Raw genomic sequence first — 19,181 nt, 5'->3', positions numbered from 1 at the left:
CATTGTAAAGAGAACTGTATGAAATTGTAAAACGTTACGTCTCAGATTTCTTGATTTTTTGGCAACAACAACGAAAAGTTTAAATTTTTTTTTAGCGAAAAACCTTCCACACAGAAATAAAAAAAAATTAAGTTTGTGGTTATATCAAGGCGAAATTTTGAGAACGGTCCGTTGCTAACTCTAAATATAAACAACGACGCACTGGAAAAAGTTAATACGTTCAAATACCTAGAAATAATGATCGACGATAAACTAAAACAAAAAAAAAATGGATTCTATATTTTCAATTAGAGCTCTAGCAATATGTACTTCGGTGAAAACTACATTTAACTCCATACATTAGCTTTTGCGTGATACGCTTACAAACATACAGACAAACATACCAAAATTTTATATTTGGCTTCTGTTGATCTAATAAACCCCCTACTAATTTTTCTTTAACATCTATTATGTACAAATATCGGCCTTTTGCAATTTTACTATTCTCAAATACTCTCGTTTGATACTCATATGGCAACACTTAGTTTATATTATAAATTTAACTGAATTAAAGTTTTCAAATAAGTGGCAACCCGCTTCAAGAATATTTCCAAAAGTAAGCTTCCTAATCCTCTTTAGTTTAATATTCATATTGCAATATTTCATTTATTTTACAAATTTTAATGAATACAATTTTACAATCAGTTGGCAAATCCCCTAAACATATTTTCAGCATTAAAATTTCCTAGCCTCTTTAGTCTGATGCCAATATTGCAATATTTAATTTATTAAATTAAATTAAAGTTTTCAAATAGGTGGCAACCTTCCTCAAAAATATTTTCAGCTGTAATCCTTTGTAAGTTTCTTTCTTTTGACAGCCATATTGCAGTATTCACTGTACCGTATTAATTGACCTAAATTGAAATTTTAAACACAGGTGGCAACTCCTTAATTTTTTCTTCTATATTCGAAGCTAGATCTCAAGCGATACAACGGTGAAAACTGCATTCAATTCCATGTTTTCACCTGATGCGAGTACAAATATACAGACAAGAGATTCAAAAATTGTTTATTTGGCTTCTGTAGCTTTAATAACCCACCATATTAATTTTTCTTTCATATCTATAAGGTACAGACATCGACCTGTTACAATTTTATTATATGTATGTATAGATGTAGATATAGATTTCGTTTATTTTATCAATTTAATACAATAAAATTTTTCAAACAGGTGGCAGCCCTCCCTAAAAATATTTTCGGCAATAAAATTTCCTAAACCCCTTCAGTTTGATACCCATATTGCAATATTCAATTTATCTTATAAATAAAATGAAATGTAAATTTTCAAAGAGGTGGCAACTCTAAAAAAATTTTTTTGGCTGTAAGCCTTCTTCAGCCTCTTACTTTTGACGCCCATATTGCAAAATTAATTTTTTCTTATCAATTTACTTAAACTCCAATTTTCAAACAGGTGGCAACCCTCTAACTTTTTTCTTCCTATATTTTAAGTTAGACCTCTAGCAATACATCGGTGAATCTCTAATAAAGACGTGTGTCAAGTTAGCACTACACTTTTCGAAATTGGAAAAGTTAACTACGGCATTAATTGTAGTGTTTTTGTTGTAAATTTGTTGTGGAAAGAAAAAATTTGTAGCTCTCGTTTTTTAAGAAAAAATGGTATGTAGTGCTAACTTGACACCATATACCTAGTCGATAGAGTTGAGATATTGAAAACGTTATGACGGCATTATTTGTAGCTTTTAACCTTAAAATTTGTTGATCAAAGAAAAAATTTGTAGCTCTCGTTTTTTAAGAAAAAATGGTATGTAGTGCTAACTTGACACCATACACCTAGTCGATAGAATTGAGATATTGAAAATGTTATAACGGCATTAATTGTAGCTTTTATCTTTTAAATTTGTTGTGGAAAGAAAAAATTTGTAGCTCTCGTTTTTTAAGAAAAAATGGTATGTAGTGCTAACTTGACACTATACACCTAGTCGATAGAATTGAGATATTGAAAATGTTATAACGGCATTAATTGTAGCTTCAACTTTAAAATGTGTTGTGTTTGTTGTTCGTCGCCGCATGCAACACCGGTGATTATTGTCAAAAAGTCAAATGGTAAAGACAGAATGTGTCGACTACCGGGCACTCAACTCTGTCACAGTGAAAAAGCATTTCCCGATGCCAATTGTGGAAGAGCAACTAGCTAAGCTCGTAGGCAACACAGTTTTCACTACTTTGGACCGCTGGTTACTGCCAGATTCCGTTAAAGGAAGACAGTAAACAATATACGGCAATTTTAAGCCCAGAGGGCTTATTTGAAAATAACGTAATGCCATTCGGGTTACGTAACGCGCCTATGGTCTTTTAAGAGATGATAATAAAGGTGGTGAGAATTTTAAAACACCGTAATCAGATCGTTAGTTACGTAGACGAAGTTATCATTGCAACGAAGACTGTAGAACATAACATCGAGGTATTAGCTGAGTTTCTACAGGCGGTGAAGCACTCTGGACTTACGTTAAGACCATCAAAGTGTAATTTTCTGGCTACCAGGATTCAGTTCCTAGGACACATAGTAAGCGCTGAAACCAAACCAGATGTATTAAAGAGTTTCCACGGCCACGTTCAACGACGGAAATAAGACAATTTCTGGGACTGACCGGATACTTCCGGAAATTTGTCGAAGGGTACAGCATCATCACTAGGCCGTTGTCAAGTTTGTTGCAAAAGAATGCAAAATACGAATGGACGACAGAGCAAGAGGAATCTTTTTCAAAGCTGAAAGATATCTTAATCACGCAACCTGTACTTGTTATGTTTGATCACGAAAAGCCGCATGAAGTGCATACGGACGCAAGTGCTATTGGAGTTTCAGGAGTTTTGATTCAGTCTGAGGACGGAGTTTGGAAACCTGTCCAATACCTCAGCCGACAATGTAGCTTAGCCGAGTCAAGGTATGCTAGTCATGAACTAGAGGTCCTTGCCATTCGATTCGGGTGTATCTTTTGGGTACAACTTTCGTGGTGCGGACTGATTGCAACGCTGCGGTGACCACAAAGAAGGTCACACCTTGCGGCCCCGAATCGCCAGGTGGTGGTTACGGTTGCAGGAATTCGATTTTTCATGCGAACATCTACCAGGCATCAAAATGAAACATGTTGATGCGCTAATCAGAATGACGATAGAATCATCATCACAGCCAGAAACAGTTGCTGATAAAGTTTTGTCAGTTACCAAGGTTATGGAACCGGAAGATTGGGTGTCTACCTTACAACTTCAAGATTAAAAGATCCGACGAATATGCGCAATTCTCAAGGGCGAAGAAGAGGCCGATGAAGAAACCGTGAAACTAAGGAAGGAGGACTATGAACTACAGAATAAACGCTTATTCCGGAAGATGGATGGGCAATCTAAACTCATTGTTCCCAGGCAGTTAGAGGGCGGGTGACCAAGGCAAGTCACGATGATGCAGGGCATTTTGCGTTAGATAAGACTCTGGAACGTCTAAGGAAGCATTTCTGGTTTTCACGAATGCTTACATCGCAGCCTGTGAAGAATGCTGTATGAATAAAGTGAAGAGAGGCAAAAAGGAGATCCAGTTGCATGTCTCAGATGTACTACCGATCCCATTCAGACACCTGTATATCGACCATGTGGGTCCATTTCCCAGGAGCTAATCGGGCAATCTCTACGTCTTAGTGATGGTTTGCGGATTCAGCAAATATGTTTTGTTGAAAGCTGTAAAGAGTACAAAGACGCAGCCTGTTATGAAAGCAATGGACGAGATGATGTCAGTCTTCGGACAACCGGCATTCACATCCACACAGTTTGAAGCATTTTTGGACAACCGAGGCATTCAGCATGTGAAAACAGCGGTTAGAACTCCCAGCGCGAACGGCCAAGCTGAGCGAATGAAGAAAACTTTACTGAACGCTTTGAGATGCATGGTGAAGGACAACAAAACATGGGATGAATACTTAACAACAATTCAATTAACTCTCAAAAGAAATAGGTAACGAAGTACATGCCTAATGAACTTGTATTTTTCTTCAACCCTAGGGATGTTACCCACAACCGCATGATCCAAGCCATCCATGATAATGTCGTCCATGTGTTCGACATGGAAGAGAAACGAGATACGGCAGCGTCGAATATACTTTCCGAACGGAACAAATGGAAAGAGCGGTACGACAAACGACATCAAAAACCGCACAAGTACGAGGTAGGCGATTTGGTTGTGGTTGAGTATGTCCCAACTGCTACGGCTGAATCACATAAGCTGGAGCCTGGAGCTGGAGCTGGTAATGTGACATCAGTCAAGTGCAACACCTGCCTTGGCTGGTGCCACTTTAGGGCATGCTCAGGTTTGCGCACCACGCAAGATTGGACGAGGAACTTCGAGGGCCCATGTTGCGCTGCTCGGTCGCAGACCTCAACTGCGACGCCTCCCGCCACCACCACAGGGCGGCAGCCACCTCAGCAGCGCACACAGCCAACTGCGGCACGACCACACACATTCCTCACACCCCGCATCACCACACATCTCCCGAACCACATGAAGCTCCTTCAATTTAACTATAACGGGCTTCAGAGCAATATCGAGGAGATAACCGTCTTCATGGGAAGGCATGGCATATTGATAGCTGCGGTCCAAGAGACGAAGTTGCACAGCAATTCAACACTGTTGAATTGTGCCGGGTATAACGTGCACCGTCGAGATCGCGAGCGGGATAATGGTGGAGGCTTAGCGTTCATTACACACCACACCGTGCAGTATCGTCTTATCGAAGCAGACATCGACCCAGGGATACCACTCTAGAATGTCAGGGCATTGCTATCCGGTCAGGCGATGTTGAGCTCGAAATATTTAACGTTTATATACCCCCTGTCACCTGCTGCCCGGTAGGATATCACCCTAACATAGGTGAGCTCCTCAGAGGTGAAAACCGTATGGTAGTAGGCGACTTTAATGCGCACCNCCTAGACAATTCGACATTCTGCACAATGAACGACGACGCACCCACCAGGATTATGGGTAACTGCAGTAGCTCGCCAGACATCACAATAGTCAGCGCTGGTCTGATAAACAGCATAACGTGGCGACCTATGCTGACTCTAGCATCAGACCATCTACCCATAGTCATCTCGATTGATAAACCAACCGACTTTGCCTCCGCCAAACACCGGACCTATATCAACTTTTCTAAAGCTGATTGGAAAGGTTACGCGGAGTTTACNCCGCGGAGCACCGAACATATATCAACTTTTCAAAAGCTGATTGGAAAGGCTTCGCTGAATTTACCGAAAACACCTTCGCTGGCCGCCCCACACCAACCGACGTCCACCTTGGTGAACGTAAGTTCCGCAGGGCTGTCACCGCTGCTGCACCGACCCACGCCCTAGTTTCCCTGCTGAAGCGGCTGTTCTAGCCGATGATGACAGCCTTCGTCAGGCCGATCCCGGAGAACCCCGTATCAGGGATCTCAACGCGGAGATTCGGCAACTAGTAACGTACATAAGCGGAAGAAGTGGGAAGAGCATCTGAAGACCTGCAACTTCACCTCTGGTGTGAGTAAGCTTTGGTCAACCGTGAGGTCACTGTCCAATCCGACGAAGCACGACGACAGAGTCGAAATTTCTTTCGGCGACCATGCTTCGTCGGACCCGGAGCGAAGCGCGAGCTATACTGCATCCTGCGGTGGACAAAGCCAAGCGTCGAGTGACCTGGAGGCTGCACAAACTGCCAACAACCTGTGCCCTCCTTGCTTTCAATTGCGGTGAAGTTCAGGTGGCCATCGGGAAGGTGAAAGCCTCCATAGCCATGGGTCCCGACGGAATATGCATGCTGATGCTGAAAAATTTGGGTCCTGCGGGGGTAGCGTACCTAACGGAGGTCCCCAATTTGTCCATGGCCACTCTCATCATCCCAGACATCTGGAAGGTGGTGAGAGTGGTCCCAATGCTCAAACCGGGGAAACCTGCCAACATAGGAGATTCTTATCGCCCGATAACACTCCTTTCCCCGGTAGCGAAAACACTCGAGGCCTTGCTACTCCCGTATTTCACAAACCACTTGACCCCAGCGAAGCATCAGCATCGTTTCCGTAAATTGCACAGTACAACAACAGCACTTAACGCCATAAACACTCAGATAACTCGTGGCCTTAACCGTAAACGTCCCTGTGAGAGAACGATTCTAGTAGCGTTGGACCTGTCAAAGACTTTTGACACTGTCAGCCATTCCACGCTACTAGAAGATATAGAGGCTTCCTCGCTCCCACAGCGGCTCAAACGGTGGTCGGCAAATTATCTAAGTGGTCGACACTCGTCGGTAATGTTTAGAGATAAATCGAGCAACTTAGGAAAATAAAACAGGGGGTTCCACAGGGTGGTGTCCTTTCCCCACTACTGTTTAACTTTTACATTTCAAAGCTCCCTCAACCACCAGAGGGAGTCTCGATTGTCTCTTACGCCGACGATTGCACGATCATGGCGACTGGGAATGGAATTGATGACCTGTGTTTGAAAGTAAACGGATATCTCTCTGAACTTTCTCGCTTCTTCACTGCAAAGTGTCTAGCCCCCTCCCCTACGAAATCCTCTGCGACCCTTTTCACAACCTGGACGAAGGAGGTCAGGCTACCGCGAGGAATTCACGTCGATGACACACCAATTCCGACGGTGAATAATCCTAAAATTCTCGGAGTAACATTCGACAGCCTGCTCTCCTTCTCTGCGCACGCAACCGCTATTGTCAATAAAGTACAAAGCCGCAACAAGGTCCTCAAGTCGCTGGCCGGCAGTACTTGGGTCAAAGACAAAGAAACGTTGCTGGCAACATACAAGGCAATAGGCCGGCCGGTTTTAAACTACGCAGCACCAGTGTGGTCGCCGGGGACTAGTAGGACGCAGTGGACGAAGCTACAGACGGTACAAAATACAGCACTTAGGACAGCGACCAGATGCCTCCTGATGTCACCAGAACACCACCTCCACGATGAGGCGAAAATGCTCCCAATTAGGGAGCACAACACGATGCTCTGCAAGCAGTTTCTTGCCGGGAGCCACAGATGTGGCCACACAAATAGACAGCGGCTTGCAGAGGAGCCCTCGCCGAGGCACGTCAGGAGGCATCTATATGAACTGACGGACGAAGTCCAGAGGTTCATTAAGCAACCCCTGGACCCGTCAGCTCACAGACAGGCCCTGAACGGCATTCACAGGGACGCAGTCTCGAGTTATCTCAGGTCTCAAGACCTGTGAATGCCGTTCTAGGCACGCAAACACCGGACATTGACGCGACGGAGCTCCATCTGCCTCGGGAGACCAGGACAACAATAGCCCAACTTCGCTCTGGCTACTGCAGCAGGCTAAATTCCTACCTCAGTAGGTTAAATGCGGATGTGCCGAACGAATGTCCGGCATGCGGAGAGACCCCTCACGACTCGAAACATCTCTTCGCATGCCCGGAAAACCCCACAACCCTAACGGCGTCGTCCCNGAATGTCCGGCATGCGGAGAGACCCCTCACGACTCGAAAAATCTCTTCGCATGACCGGAAAACCCCACAACCCTAACGGCGCCGTCCCTATGGACCGACCCCATAGAGGCTGCACGCTTCTTGGGGCTGCCGTTAGTCGAACTCGACGACAACGACTGAGTTATCAGCCGATCTGGGCGGGGTTGTTGTAGCCGCTCCAACAACAACAACACTGCGACTCGTCCTGGAATGACGAAGAGTCAGGAGAGGCCGAGCTGTCACCGTCACTGTAAGGAAGTCAGTGTGAAGTGTAACGTGCAACAGATCACACGTAGATGCATCGAAAGGTCCATTTAACAAATACCGATTTATTGTTAACTTTCTACACATACTCTACGTAAAACATTAACTGCTGAATTATAGTTAAATACATATTCTTAATTTTACCACTTGGTGTTCTGGCTTTTACACTCCTGCTACCTAGGATTATTTATTTATTTAATTATTTATTTATTATAGTCTATGAACAATAAGTTCTTACAGACTATAGGAAGGTTAAAAAAAGTATTTAATTTAGCTACTTAAATTAGATAATTGAGTTTAAAATGTTCACAAATTAATGACTTTGGTAGCGATAGAATTAGAGATTATATTGAACTCTTTAGCAGCTCGGCAGAGGGGCGCATTCGGAGCGTAATTCGTTTTACAATTACTACAATAAAACGTATGGCAGAACCGAAGTGATCTTTGCGGAACATTAAAATGAATACGTTCTAAGAGGTAAGGACAGTCAACAGTTCCTTGAATGATGCCGAACACAAAAGTTAGGGAAAGGACAGACCTCCTTTTTTCCGAAGAATTTAAACTAATCAGCAATGAGCGATCACTATATGAAGGAATCGGCTCAGAGAAACGTAAGGAGCGTAAAGCATATTTAAGGAACACCTTTTGAACGCGCTCGATCCTGTCAATCTTAATTTGATGAGACGGACGCCAGATAAAAGCAGCTACTCCAGATGGGAGCGCACGAACGCGGTATATAACAGTTTTAAGGTATATGGATTAGAGATTTCCGCACTATTCCTCCTGACGAAGCCGAGCATAGCATATGATTTAGAAATTATGAAATCGATGTGGCCATTAAAGGAGAGCTTGGTGTCAAATATAACACCAAGGTCCTTGATTTCTCTGATAAGCTGCAGCGTGCTGCCTGAGATACGATACGAGGTAACAAACACATTTGGGAACTTAGAAAAAGTTACATGAAAACATTTATTGACATTAAGGGAAAGGCGCGATTGGAGGCACCAAGCATGCAAGTTATCAAGCTCTGTTTGAAGTTTGAGCATGTCGGAAGTGTTCGTTATATTCGAGAATATTTTCAAATCGTCGGCGTATAACAGATAATTTGAAAAAGAGAAGCATGAACTAATGTCATTTATAAACAAAACAAAAAGCATTGGCCCGAAAATACTACCTTGTGGCACGCCCGAGGTCGCGACGAAGATATCAGACGAAAAATGGTCTACCGTAACAACGCATCGCCTGCAACACAAATACGACTTAAGCCAGTTTAAGAAGACAGAATGGAAACCTAGGCGTTCGAGTTTCGCGACTAAAATTCTATGCGACACCTTGTCGAAAGCCTTCGAAAAGTCCGTGTAGATACAATCCACCTGTGATGCATTAGAAAAAGCCGAAATACAATATTCACTAAAGACCGCAAGATTTGAGACCGTGGAGCGCCCATGTACAAAACCATGTTGGTTTGGGCAAATAAGGCTCTTGACCGAGAAATACATTTTATTCTTAACGATGCATTCGAATAGTTTAGACACGGTAGACAGTTTAGAAATCGGTCTATAGTTACTAATGTCGTTTTTGTTTCCGCTTTTGAAAATTGGAGTTATAGAGGCCAATTTCCAAGCATCTAAAAATACCCCAGAAGAAAGAGACTTGTTAAAGATAATTTTTAGTGGAAGGATCAGTGCTGAACAGTTTTTTAATAAAAGTGCGGATACTCCATCAATGTCAGTTCTTGCGGAAGTCTTCAGATCAACAACACCTTTCACTACATCTTCGTATGAGAGGTATAGGGAACCAAAGCCAAATGAGGAACTAACACCAGATGCAGGGCCAATATCAAGATTTGTGTCTAAATCACATTCGAAATTGGATTTGAAGAAATCAGCGAACAGATTAGCAACATCAGCGGGAGTATCCGCAGATTTATTATTGAGGAAAACTGAAGAGGGAATAGTAGAACATGATTTTTCAGATTTAACGAAATTCCAGAAGGCTTTGGGGTTAGATTTAATATTAAGTTCGAAATTAAGGATATCATTTTTGTGGAGAAACTTGTCAAGGCAGTTAAACTCTTTTAAAAACCGCTTGTACATTGAGTAGTAACTCGGACAATTGGTTGATTTATACTTGTTGTAATATTTATTTCGCTGATTTTTGAGCTTCTTTAATCGAGAATAATACCAAGGTAGTTTATATGGCTTACTTTTGACGGTGGGAATGTTAGCAGAGCAAATGTCAAACAAAATTGTCTTGAAGGTGTTAAAGCAGTTGTCGGCATCTAAGTCGTCGAGTAAGTCAGACCAGTTAAGGTCTGCGAACAAATTGTTAATGTCTTCAAAGTCACAGCGAGCGTAATTGAAGGCAATATTATTAGTACCTATAGTGGTCGGTGCGAAATGATAAAATTCCATGTTAAGAATGAGCGCAACATGATGCAGACCTGCTGCTGTAATTGGGGCAAGACATTTGGTAATGTTATAATTTACCCCATCACAAAATTAAATCTAAAATTCTATCGAGCTCGTTTACATAATTTTTAATTTGCGATAGGTTAAGACTAAGTAAATTACCAATAAGATAAGATTCAGGATATTCCGATCTGCCTTATTTGAAAAATATACATAGACAACAAACTAAAGTTTGATGAGCACGTTGAATATACAGTCAACAAGATTGCTAAAGATTGCGGGGGCTCGCATGTAGATAAGCTGCAAAAAATGCAAAACCGAGCGATGAGATTCATCATCTAACCGTACGACACACCAACAAGATGTATGTATGTATGCTTGAAACCTTGAATTGGTTAAGCGTGAAGCAACAAGTTTTTTACCACGCTATGAAATTTGTGTAAAATATTAAGAAGGGCAACCTGCCGGATTGTCTTAGAGATAATCTCCGATACATAAATGAGATCTATACATACATATTTGTTAAGAGAGACTAACAGCTTTAGACTCCCAAAGTGGACAAAAAAAAATATTTTTTATAAAGGCTTAAAGTGCTTTAATGCATTACCAGAGGCTATAAAAAACTGTGATACTATCACTCTCTTCAAGCGGCTGCTATTATTTATTTATTTATTTATTTATTTATTTATTTTCAGTCTTGACTATTGCAGAACGCAGCCTATTAGATAGTGATAAAGAATAATGTTATTTAAATTTCCGTAAGGCATATCATATCTTATATTTAAATTTTAAATCTATGTTAAATCTTTGTTGTAATATAAGTCTAACGGACTGTAAAAAATAAATAAATAAACACCTCTTATCGCCTTGGTTCGATCACAATAATTACTGGTATTGTCTTCCCAGAGAGCGCATATTATAGAGAAAAGGGATATTTCCATACCCCATATACAATATATATACAGGTATTTTTTAACAAACCTTCTTGCAGAGAACTTATTTAATTTACAAAAGCCGAAAAATAAACATTTGCTTAATAAATATATTCAAAATTTTTAAAGCTCACTTTATTTCAAACGTTTTTTCTTTTGTTTTGAAAAACTAAATTGAGCGAAAACAAAAAGCAAAACCAATTAAAAGTAAAGGGTCACGTATTTTGATGTGAAGCAAAACTTTTTGGATGACAATACCTGTAATAATTGTACCATGAACAGAAACCACATAAAGAACTGTTTCAAAGACTGCACAAAGTTCACAAAAATTTATCAAACCTCACATTTTTAGAATATTTTAGAGCATGCGGTTTTGTAGCCCATTCAATTTACGTACAATAGAGTGCAGTTGCAAGCTGATTTCTAAGATTTTTTTGTCGAGGGTGTTGAGCATTTTCTTAGATATAGCCCAGAAACAGTTTTGTCAAGGCCTTCCCTTGATAAGGTATTACAGAACTTCTCCTAAGCAAGTGTGAAGCACATCTAAACATCACTACGAACAGAGTGCTTCCAGTGCTCCTCAAGAAGTTAGTAGGCAACGTATTAAGCAAATAAACTTACATAAGCTACACAAGTTTGATAAGTTTGTTTGACGATTGTAACGAATTTGAAAACACATTTACAGCTTTCAGGAGGGTCCGAGTTCGAATCTCATTAGACCCAACATGTAATTTTTAATTTTTGTTATTGGTTTTTCTATTAAAAAAACGCATTTGTGAAGTGTTACGAATAAGTTACGCATAAAAAATAAGCCCTTCTGTGAGCTGTTCTCCCGAAAGCGGAAACGCAATGCCTTGTATTACACCGTTTCATATAAAAAATAATTAGGGAAATCATGTAGATGTTAAGGTCCTCTATATTCCACAGAATGACTTCTGAAATTGGTTTTTTCTCATTTTTTCTCTTGGAAACGTATGAACAAAAAGCATATATATATTTTAATAACCATAACCATCATTTAAAGATAAATGTTTCAACTCTAAGTTATCTACAGAAAAAAATAAAAATATTCCGACGAACTATAATCTCCTCCTTTTTTGGAAGTCGGTTAATAAGACACTGATGCTTTGTATTTTGACGTTTTGGAATTCACCCAATTTGTACAAGGATTTTGTGGTGGGGGCGGAGGGGGAGGGAGCATGGCCCACCAAATCCCTAAACCAGTGGTTCCCAAAGTGGTCCAGGTGGACCCTCAGGGGTCTACGAGAATCGACAGATGTCTACGTTGGCGTGAAAAAAATATGAGCGTTCATGAGTTGAAAGTGGGGGTCCACGAAAATTTATCTTGCTTCGATAGTAAAGACCAAAAAACGGTTGCTTGGCTTTATCTTTAAATGTAGACAGATAATATACTACTCCAAAAAATTAAGGAAGAAAAAATTACCAAATTTTTCGGTGGTTTTTGAGAAGCCGTATTCCATTAAAAAATGGTCGTGTTTATGAGCTACGGTTCTCATGTAATCCTGACAGACGGTGCGAAAACATAAATTTGGAAATTTTTTGCTTTTTTTTTGGTCCACGAGATGAAAAAAATTGTTTCATTAATTTTCTTGAGTATTGTATAGTGGTATTGACGCACTGCTGCACTTACCGCCACTTTGTGTCTTAATACGTGGGGAAGCCTTAAATGCTACCTACAGACTGAAAATAAACGTATGTTGGTATAACACTGAGTGGGGCTAGGCGGAAATTGCTGGCGGCAGAGATTTGACCACCTTTCTATTAAGACATTTGACGCGATGTGTTGAGAGACGAACATCTAATTTAATTATCCCCTTAATGTCTGTTATTACTATAGTTAGTTGTTAGACATAAATAAATGAATAAATTTATAAACAAATAAATAAAAATTAATTTAGAAGATTACTTATGCAATAATTCAAAAAACCAATCAACCAAGATTGACAAGAAATTGTAGATTGGACATAAGATATCTTTCCAATCCTAATTTAGTTGCTCTAGTAGTGGTAAAATCTATGTCTAAATAATTTGAAAAATAATTGAAGTCTAATAATGTTGTTTACTGGCGCGTTTGCACAATAAACCGTTCTGCATAGCTCCACCTTAAACGCGTCAAACTGACGCAAATTACGGCTAGGAACATAAAAATGGATTCTCTCAAGTAAGGCCGGGCACTCAATTTTTCACGAGATAATACCCAATAAAAATGGGATAGCCTGAGAAGTTCTTCTGTTATGTAAAGTTGGTAGTATGGTTCAGCAAAACTTAGTGAAAAGCAAAGCGTAAAAATACCTTTTGCACTTTTTCTAAAAGATTAATATGAACAGTATGACTCGGTCTTCAAAAAAAAAAAAAAAACGCAGCAAATTCCAATTTTGAACGCACAAACCGGTATAGAGTATTTTAATAGTGTAAGGATCGGTTAACTCTGAAGAGTGGCGTCTAACAAATGCAAGCATGGCAAATATGTCAGCAATAGTTTTATTTAAGTGCGAAGTGAAAGGCCAAGGCCTTTAATCTCACTTAACGTCATTAATATATAAATAAATAAGATTGCAGCCAATACAGATCCCTGTGGAAGGCCAATTTCTACATAAATTTCTGTAGATACCGCATTGTCAACTAGTGTTTTCTGCATTCTTCCACTAAGGTAGCTTTCAAACCATTTCAGTTCTATTGAGGGATTCACAACGGTGTCGTAAGTGTCGTATTGTTGTATGTCGTAAACTTTAAAAGCTTAAATAAATGTTTAGAGAACTTGAAACCACAACCAACTATTTTTTAACATTGCGAAAATGCATAATAGGACTTTGATGGTACTTTGCGAACCCCCTTGATAAATTTTTATGCGTTTAAAGTTTCCGACATACAACAATACGACTCTTACGACACCGTTGTGAATACCCCTATAACATATCGTATTATATTTTGACTATAGCTTTACAAATGCAAAAACGCCTTTGGCTTTATTTACTGTAACATTAATGTGAAGGTTGAAATTGAGTTTGAAATCCATTGTGATACCAAGATCTACAAAATGGGATACCGGCTCCAGATTATAATTTGATATTGAATAAACAGTTGGTAGAACTGTCCTTCGAGAGAAATACATAACTACATTTTTTTAGGCTTAGTGGCATATAGCTTGCATTACACCAACTAACCACGTTGCTTACATCCGCTTGTAACCTTGGGAAAGGATAAGGTAACAGAATTTCCGTTCTGTGTAGTAAACCTGGGGCTGCCGCCCGAGTGAAGTCTATTATCGTTATGATAAGGACTAATACCCCTATCAATCCCAATATAAATTTTTCCAATCAGAGAAATGTACGTATTCTGCACGTATTAAGCATTGCAACACATATTGTGTCAGTTTGCAACCATGTGTTATTAGGTGCGTTCGTTTAAAATCTCCAGTAAAAACCAAGCAACTGCCAAATTCAGGCGAAATGTCATCTGTTCTCCCACAAGAGAAAAATATCCCAAATAGTGAGCGAACAGAAAATTTGCAGAAACTTGCAAGTTAGACGAACAGCTGATATAATTTTTGTTTACATTCAAAAGTGTAAAATTTAAAACGTACGAAAAGTCATCACAAAGAGTTATACTGGCACAGTTTATTGATTAAACAAATAACTATTATTTCTTACAAGTTTAGTTAGGCGCATTTTGTAATTTTTAACTTCCAAACCATCAAACTCAATTTTGTGATTTGCGTAAATGCCAACCAGCTGTTTTTGATCAGCTGTTTTCCTGTTGCCAAATTGCTGTTGGCAAAATTTTTTCCAGCAGAAACCAGCAGCTTCTCAAAATGAAATGTCACTTTGCTCTCTCAATTTCCCCTACTTTTGGTTAAACATGAACAATTAACAGCTACGCGAACGCAACTATTGTAAATATGGGTGCAATTCGATGTAATTTACAAGTCAATAAAATTAAATTTAAGATTTAAATTTAAATTAAAGTGATTTATATACAAGATAAAATAAAATAAAAATGTGTAAAGTATTAAGTACAGGGGAAATGTTTAGTAGCGCTCACATCGTTTTTGGGGTGGTGGGCGGAGGGGGAGGGGGCGGTGCCCATCAAACCGCCCCCACTAGAAAGGGGACAGTCCCCGCTTTCTAAAAAGGTGTATCCCCCCTTGGGCTCCTCCCACAGGCCCCTAGGGAACCGTTTGAAAAAGGGGGAAAAACGGGATTTTCTTTGGCAAACTGAGCAGTTTGAAGTGGAATATGACCCAACTCACAGAAACCGTGGGATTTTTTAATAAAAGAAATTATGCCAAATTAGATATCGGGCAATTTTGAATAAAGAATAAAAAAGTTAATGAAAAATAGAAAAAACAAGTTTATATAAAAAAAATATTCTCTTTAACAAATGTATTTTTGCGTAGAATTTTTTCTGCGTAGGCGGCCTTCGGCCGCACTTGGGGATTATAACCCTCAGACAGTAGAATTCTCCTTTCTGTGCTGCCAAAGAAGGGAGGCTGAACACCTTTTACAGAGAACACCTTTCTGCGTAGGCGGCCTTCGGCCGCACTTAGGGATTATAACCCTCAGGCAGTAGAATTCTCTTTTCTGTGTTGCCAAAGAAGGGAGGCTGAACACCTTTTACAGAGAACACCTTTCTGCGTAGGTCGCCTTCGGCCGCACTTAGGCATTATAACCCTCAGGCAATAGAATTCTCCTTTCTGTTTTGCGAAGAAAAGGAGCTGAACACCTTTTGCAGAGAACACCTTTGTATATTTTTATTGCTTATTGGGTTATATTTTATCTTCTTTTGTCTCTCATTCTTTTGCATACTTTGGAGGTTGACAACTGAACTCCGCCATTTAATTTGCATATGCAACCACGCGTGATTTTAAAGGTGTTTTTATTTAATGAATTGTGATTAACTGGTTAATATTAAAGTCGTAAAGAAAGTAATAACTAATCGAGTATAGTGTAAAGTGAAGGGGAATACAAAAATATATTGGTGAAGTGGCTGCTTTAAGGAGAATAGGAGTGATAAATGTACGCAAATTTCCGAATTTTACAAAAAAGGGCATATTTCAAACCCAATTTGTAAATAAATTAGTGACCAAAATTTACAAAAGTGAGTGTTAAAATAATGCGTGGATCCTTGACTACAAGGGTGTGGAATTTTTTTTGGATCGGGCCACCCCTTTGGACGGAATAGCCCGAAATAGTTGTGAGCGCTACTAAACCCCACCCAAGTACAGTGTTATGTGCATTTATATATATGAAAGTATGTGACAAATGCACTTTTTGTTAAGGAAATCAAGTGTAACGACTTAAGAAATGTTAACAACAAATAACTTATAAACAATGATTTGATTGTTTATATTTTTTAGTTATACATGATTTAGAGGATACCTCCCTTAACATCCTGACCAAGTTTCATTTGCTAATTCCACCTGGTTTTCTAAAAACACAAGGTGCCGCTGACTACTAAAGCCCACCCGATCTTTGATCTCTCAAACTTTTACTTTTAATTTAATAAATGGTGTGATCGATTGCCTTACCCTCCTTGAGCATCAAATTCAATGTTCCTCAAAGGATTCTTCGCAATCCTATGCCTTTTTATGGAGGAAATTGTAAAACGGAGTATGCCAGAAATGCCCTTATTTCAAGAGCTTTAAATGAATTCAACACAATCTCGAATTCCAAGGAACTTGATTTTTCACTTCCAAAAAGTTTATTTATTTTCTCTGTGATCTCGAAACTGTGGAGTGCTTTATGTTTTACACGTATCGTTCAAGTACCTAATTTCTGTATCTAGTCTGTAAGGAACGTCTGCTTCACGACTGAAATAAATTACAATTACAAAAAATAAAAATAAAAAATTTACCGGTTACAAGAGAGTGCAGAATGCGAAAAAGGTGTAAAAATTGGCAGACACTTTAACTATCGGTTACAAAATTTATGTTACCAGCGCAGAATAGACCTGTTAGTGAGGCTTACAATCGTTTTGTAAAAAATCCAAATTTCCCCTATTTTCAAACAGCTCCCGAAACTATGATTCATTTAGATCACAGATATACATAGTATTTTTTTTTTTTTAATAAAGCGTAGAATCTTGTGTACAAGTGTGTAAAAGTTTTAGTTCTGGTCACGCGTTTGGGCACAGCAAACCAAAATCGTTGTACAAATACCTAAATCGTATTTATATGACTCGCTTAATAAAAATTTTACTTAATAATACCCATCACATAGCTTTCAAAGGAACTGATTTCGATGAATGTTACCACTTCGTACACAACAAACATTATCAGATGAAGTACATTTGGTGTAACTTAAGTACCTATTTTAATCATTTTATTGACGAGTTATGTATATTAATTGGTCTCATATGTACATTAATTTACTTGCAGAATTGCTATTTCAACACTATCTCTTAAATGCATATATGTATTCAAGACAAAAATATATAAGAATACAAACAAAAAGGACATAAGGGAATTAGCGATTGCACATTAAACGAATTACTAGAACGAGTAGAACCAACGAAACTAGCATATGGACGAAACAAACGAATGGAAATATACACGAAGTTATATGGCGAAGGCGACAGCGATTTGTCGACCACAGCTCGAATGCAATGCACCAGCACCAACAAAGCCCTACAATCCAACTTGCTACTATGCCGGCGCCTGTGACTTGGCCTTTGGCGACGACGCGACCGCAGCTTTGGCAGCGCTGCGAAAGGCACACCCAAATTGAACACATTTCACAGCTCACGACAATGAACGACAGGAATCCAGGAGGGGTAACCGACTTTTTACACTGCCGACCATCGACAATCAGCTTTATCGTGTTGTATTTCTAGTAGTGCAATGGTCTGAGAATAACTACACTTGCATATACGTACATATGTATGTACTAGCGATAATAAATTTTCCCATAGTTAAATAAAGAAAATGAATTTATTCTTTATACATAATGCAATGCTAACTCTGCGTCACCAGTATATTTTATTTTCTTTACTATACATATCGTTATACAGAATTTTTCCTTAACTCTCTCGCACAGCTACTCCTTTTTACAAACTTCACTTTTCTTTCCATTCTTGGGCCAAGTAAATTTCCAACCATTTTTGCAAACCAAAATTTTGTAATTACCTGCTTCTTCTCGATTATGTTAAAAACTAATTCTATACGGCGTCTTTCAAACAGTATCACTTTTCACCCGAATTTCGAAACAACTTCCAAAAACTTTCTTTTCTATATGCTTTTCTATTCACACTACACAGTGTTTCAATCAAAAATGTCTGCTTATTTCGACCGTAACTGAAGAATTGAAACGCTTTGCCTAATCCAAAGGCGGTGCATATAATGCGAAGACAAAGACGCTAACGAGCGTTGCCGGATAATTATTAAAAATTAAGTAGTTGATAATATTCAACACAACACTGATAGTTTTGTGCCATTAAGGAACGAATTCCTCGCCCTTTTTCAAATATTAAAAATTTACTTAATAGAAAAATCAATCTGCTTGCCTCTTTAATCAGACTGTAGGTAAAAATTATAACAAAATTTATTGAAAGATGCCAGTTTATTTAAGGAGCGACAAAACGACACCGCCTTTCGATCTTCGAAAGATAATTCGAATTCGATATCCAACAGCTTCACAGTCAGGGTTGCAACTATATCAAGTTGTTACCAAAACTGATAGAAAAAATTTGGGTTGGTGAAAAGATAAATTTTTACTTAATTTGGTAGATTTTGTTAATTTTGTTTGAAAAACAAATTCAATTTTAAATCCCGCTTTATTTTTCGTAGTTATCTTTATATTATAAATGCCTTTCCAAAAGTATAGTCTATTTTATTGCATTTTCGAAGGGTTTAATGGGCTGTTTTGCCAACGCGTAAAAGCACATTTAGCTATTCTAAATCTACATTTATCCATACAAAATTCGTCACCTAAATGTAACTAAATGCAACTCAATTTCTGCATTAAGAATTTAGATACTATAAGGAACTCTATGTTCTTCAAAAATTTCCACGATTAGAACATGGTTTAATGAGAAAAATTGGCAACATTC

The 19,181-nt window shown here is 38.9% G+C and overlaps 1 protein-coding gene across 4 annotated transcripts in view; it reads right to left on the bottom strand.

Annotated features, from left to right (window-relative positions):
• LOC108358153 (uncharacterized protein YGR130C-like) overlaps positions 1–18,686 on the bottom strand; it is a 171,124-nt gene extending 152,438 nt beyond the window's left edge. Inside the window, exon 1 of one of the 4 annotated variants that reach the window (XM_017609330.1) lies at positions 18,636–18,686. Coding sequence is in view for 1 of the 4 variants with exons in the window: in XM_017609326.1 (XP_017464815.1) it covers positions 18,158–18,204 (47 nt within the window). In the remaining 3 variants the exon portion in view is untranslated. Of the gene's footprint in view, positions 1–17,342; positions 17,368–18,157; positions 18,220–18,258; positions 18,606–18,635 lie in introns of those variants that run through there. The other 3 variants (XM_017609328.1, XM_017609326.1, XM_017609331.1) reach the window with 3 other exon arrangements.
• Between the last annotated feature and the right edge of the window lie 495 nt (positions 18,687–19,181).

The sequence above is a fragment of the Rhagoletis zephyria genome, unplaced genomic scaffold, assembly GCF_001687245.7.
Source record: "Rhagoletis zephyria isolate East Lansing unplaced genomic scaffold, Rhagoletis_zephyria_1.1 Rzeph_scaffold_00216, whole genome shotgun sequence".
NCBI classification, from domain to species: Eukaryota; Metazoa; Arthropoda; class Insecta; order Diptera; family Tephritidae; genus Rhagoletis; species Rhagoletis zephyria.
The sequence above is the reverse complement of the archived record's forward strand: the minus strand, read 5'-3'. Positions and strand labels throughout refer to the sequence as shown.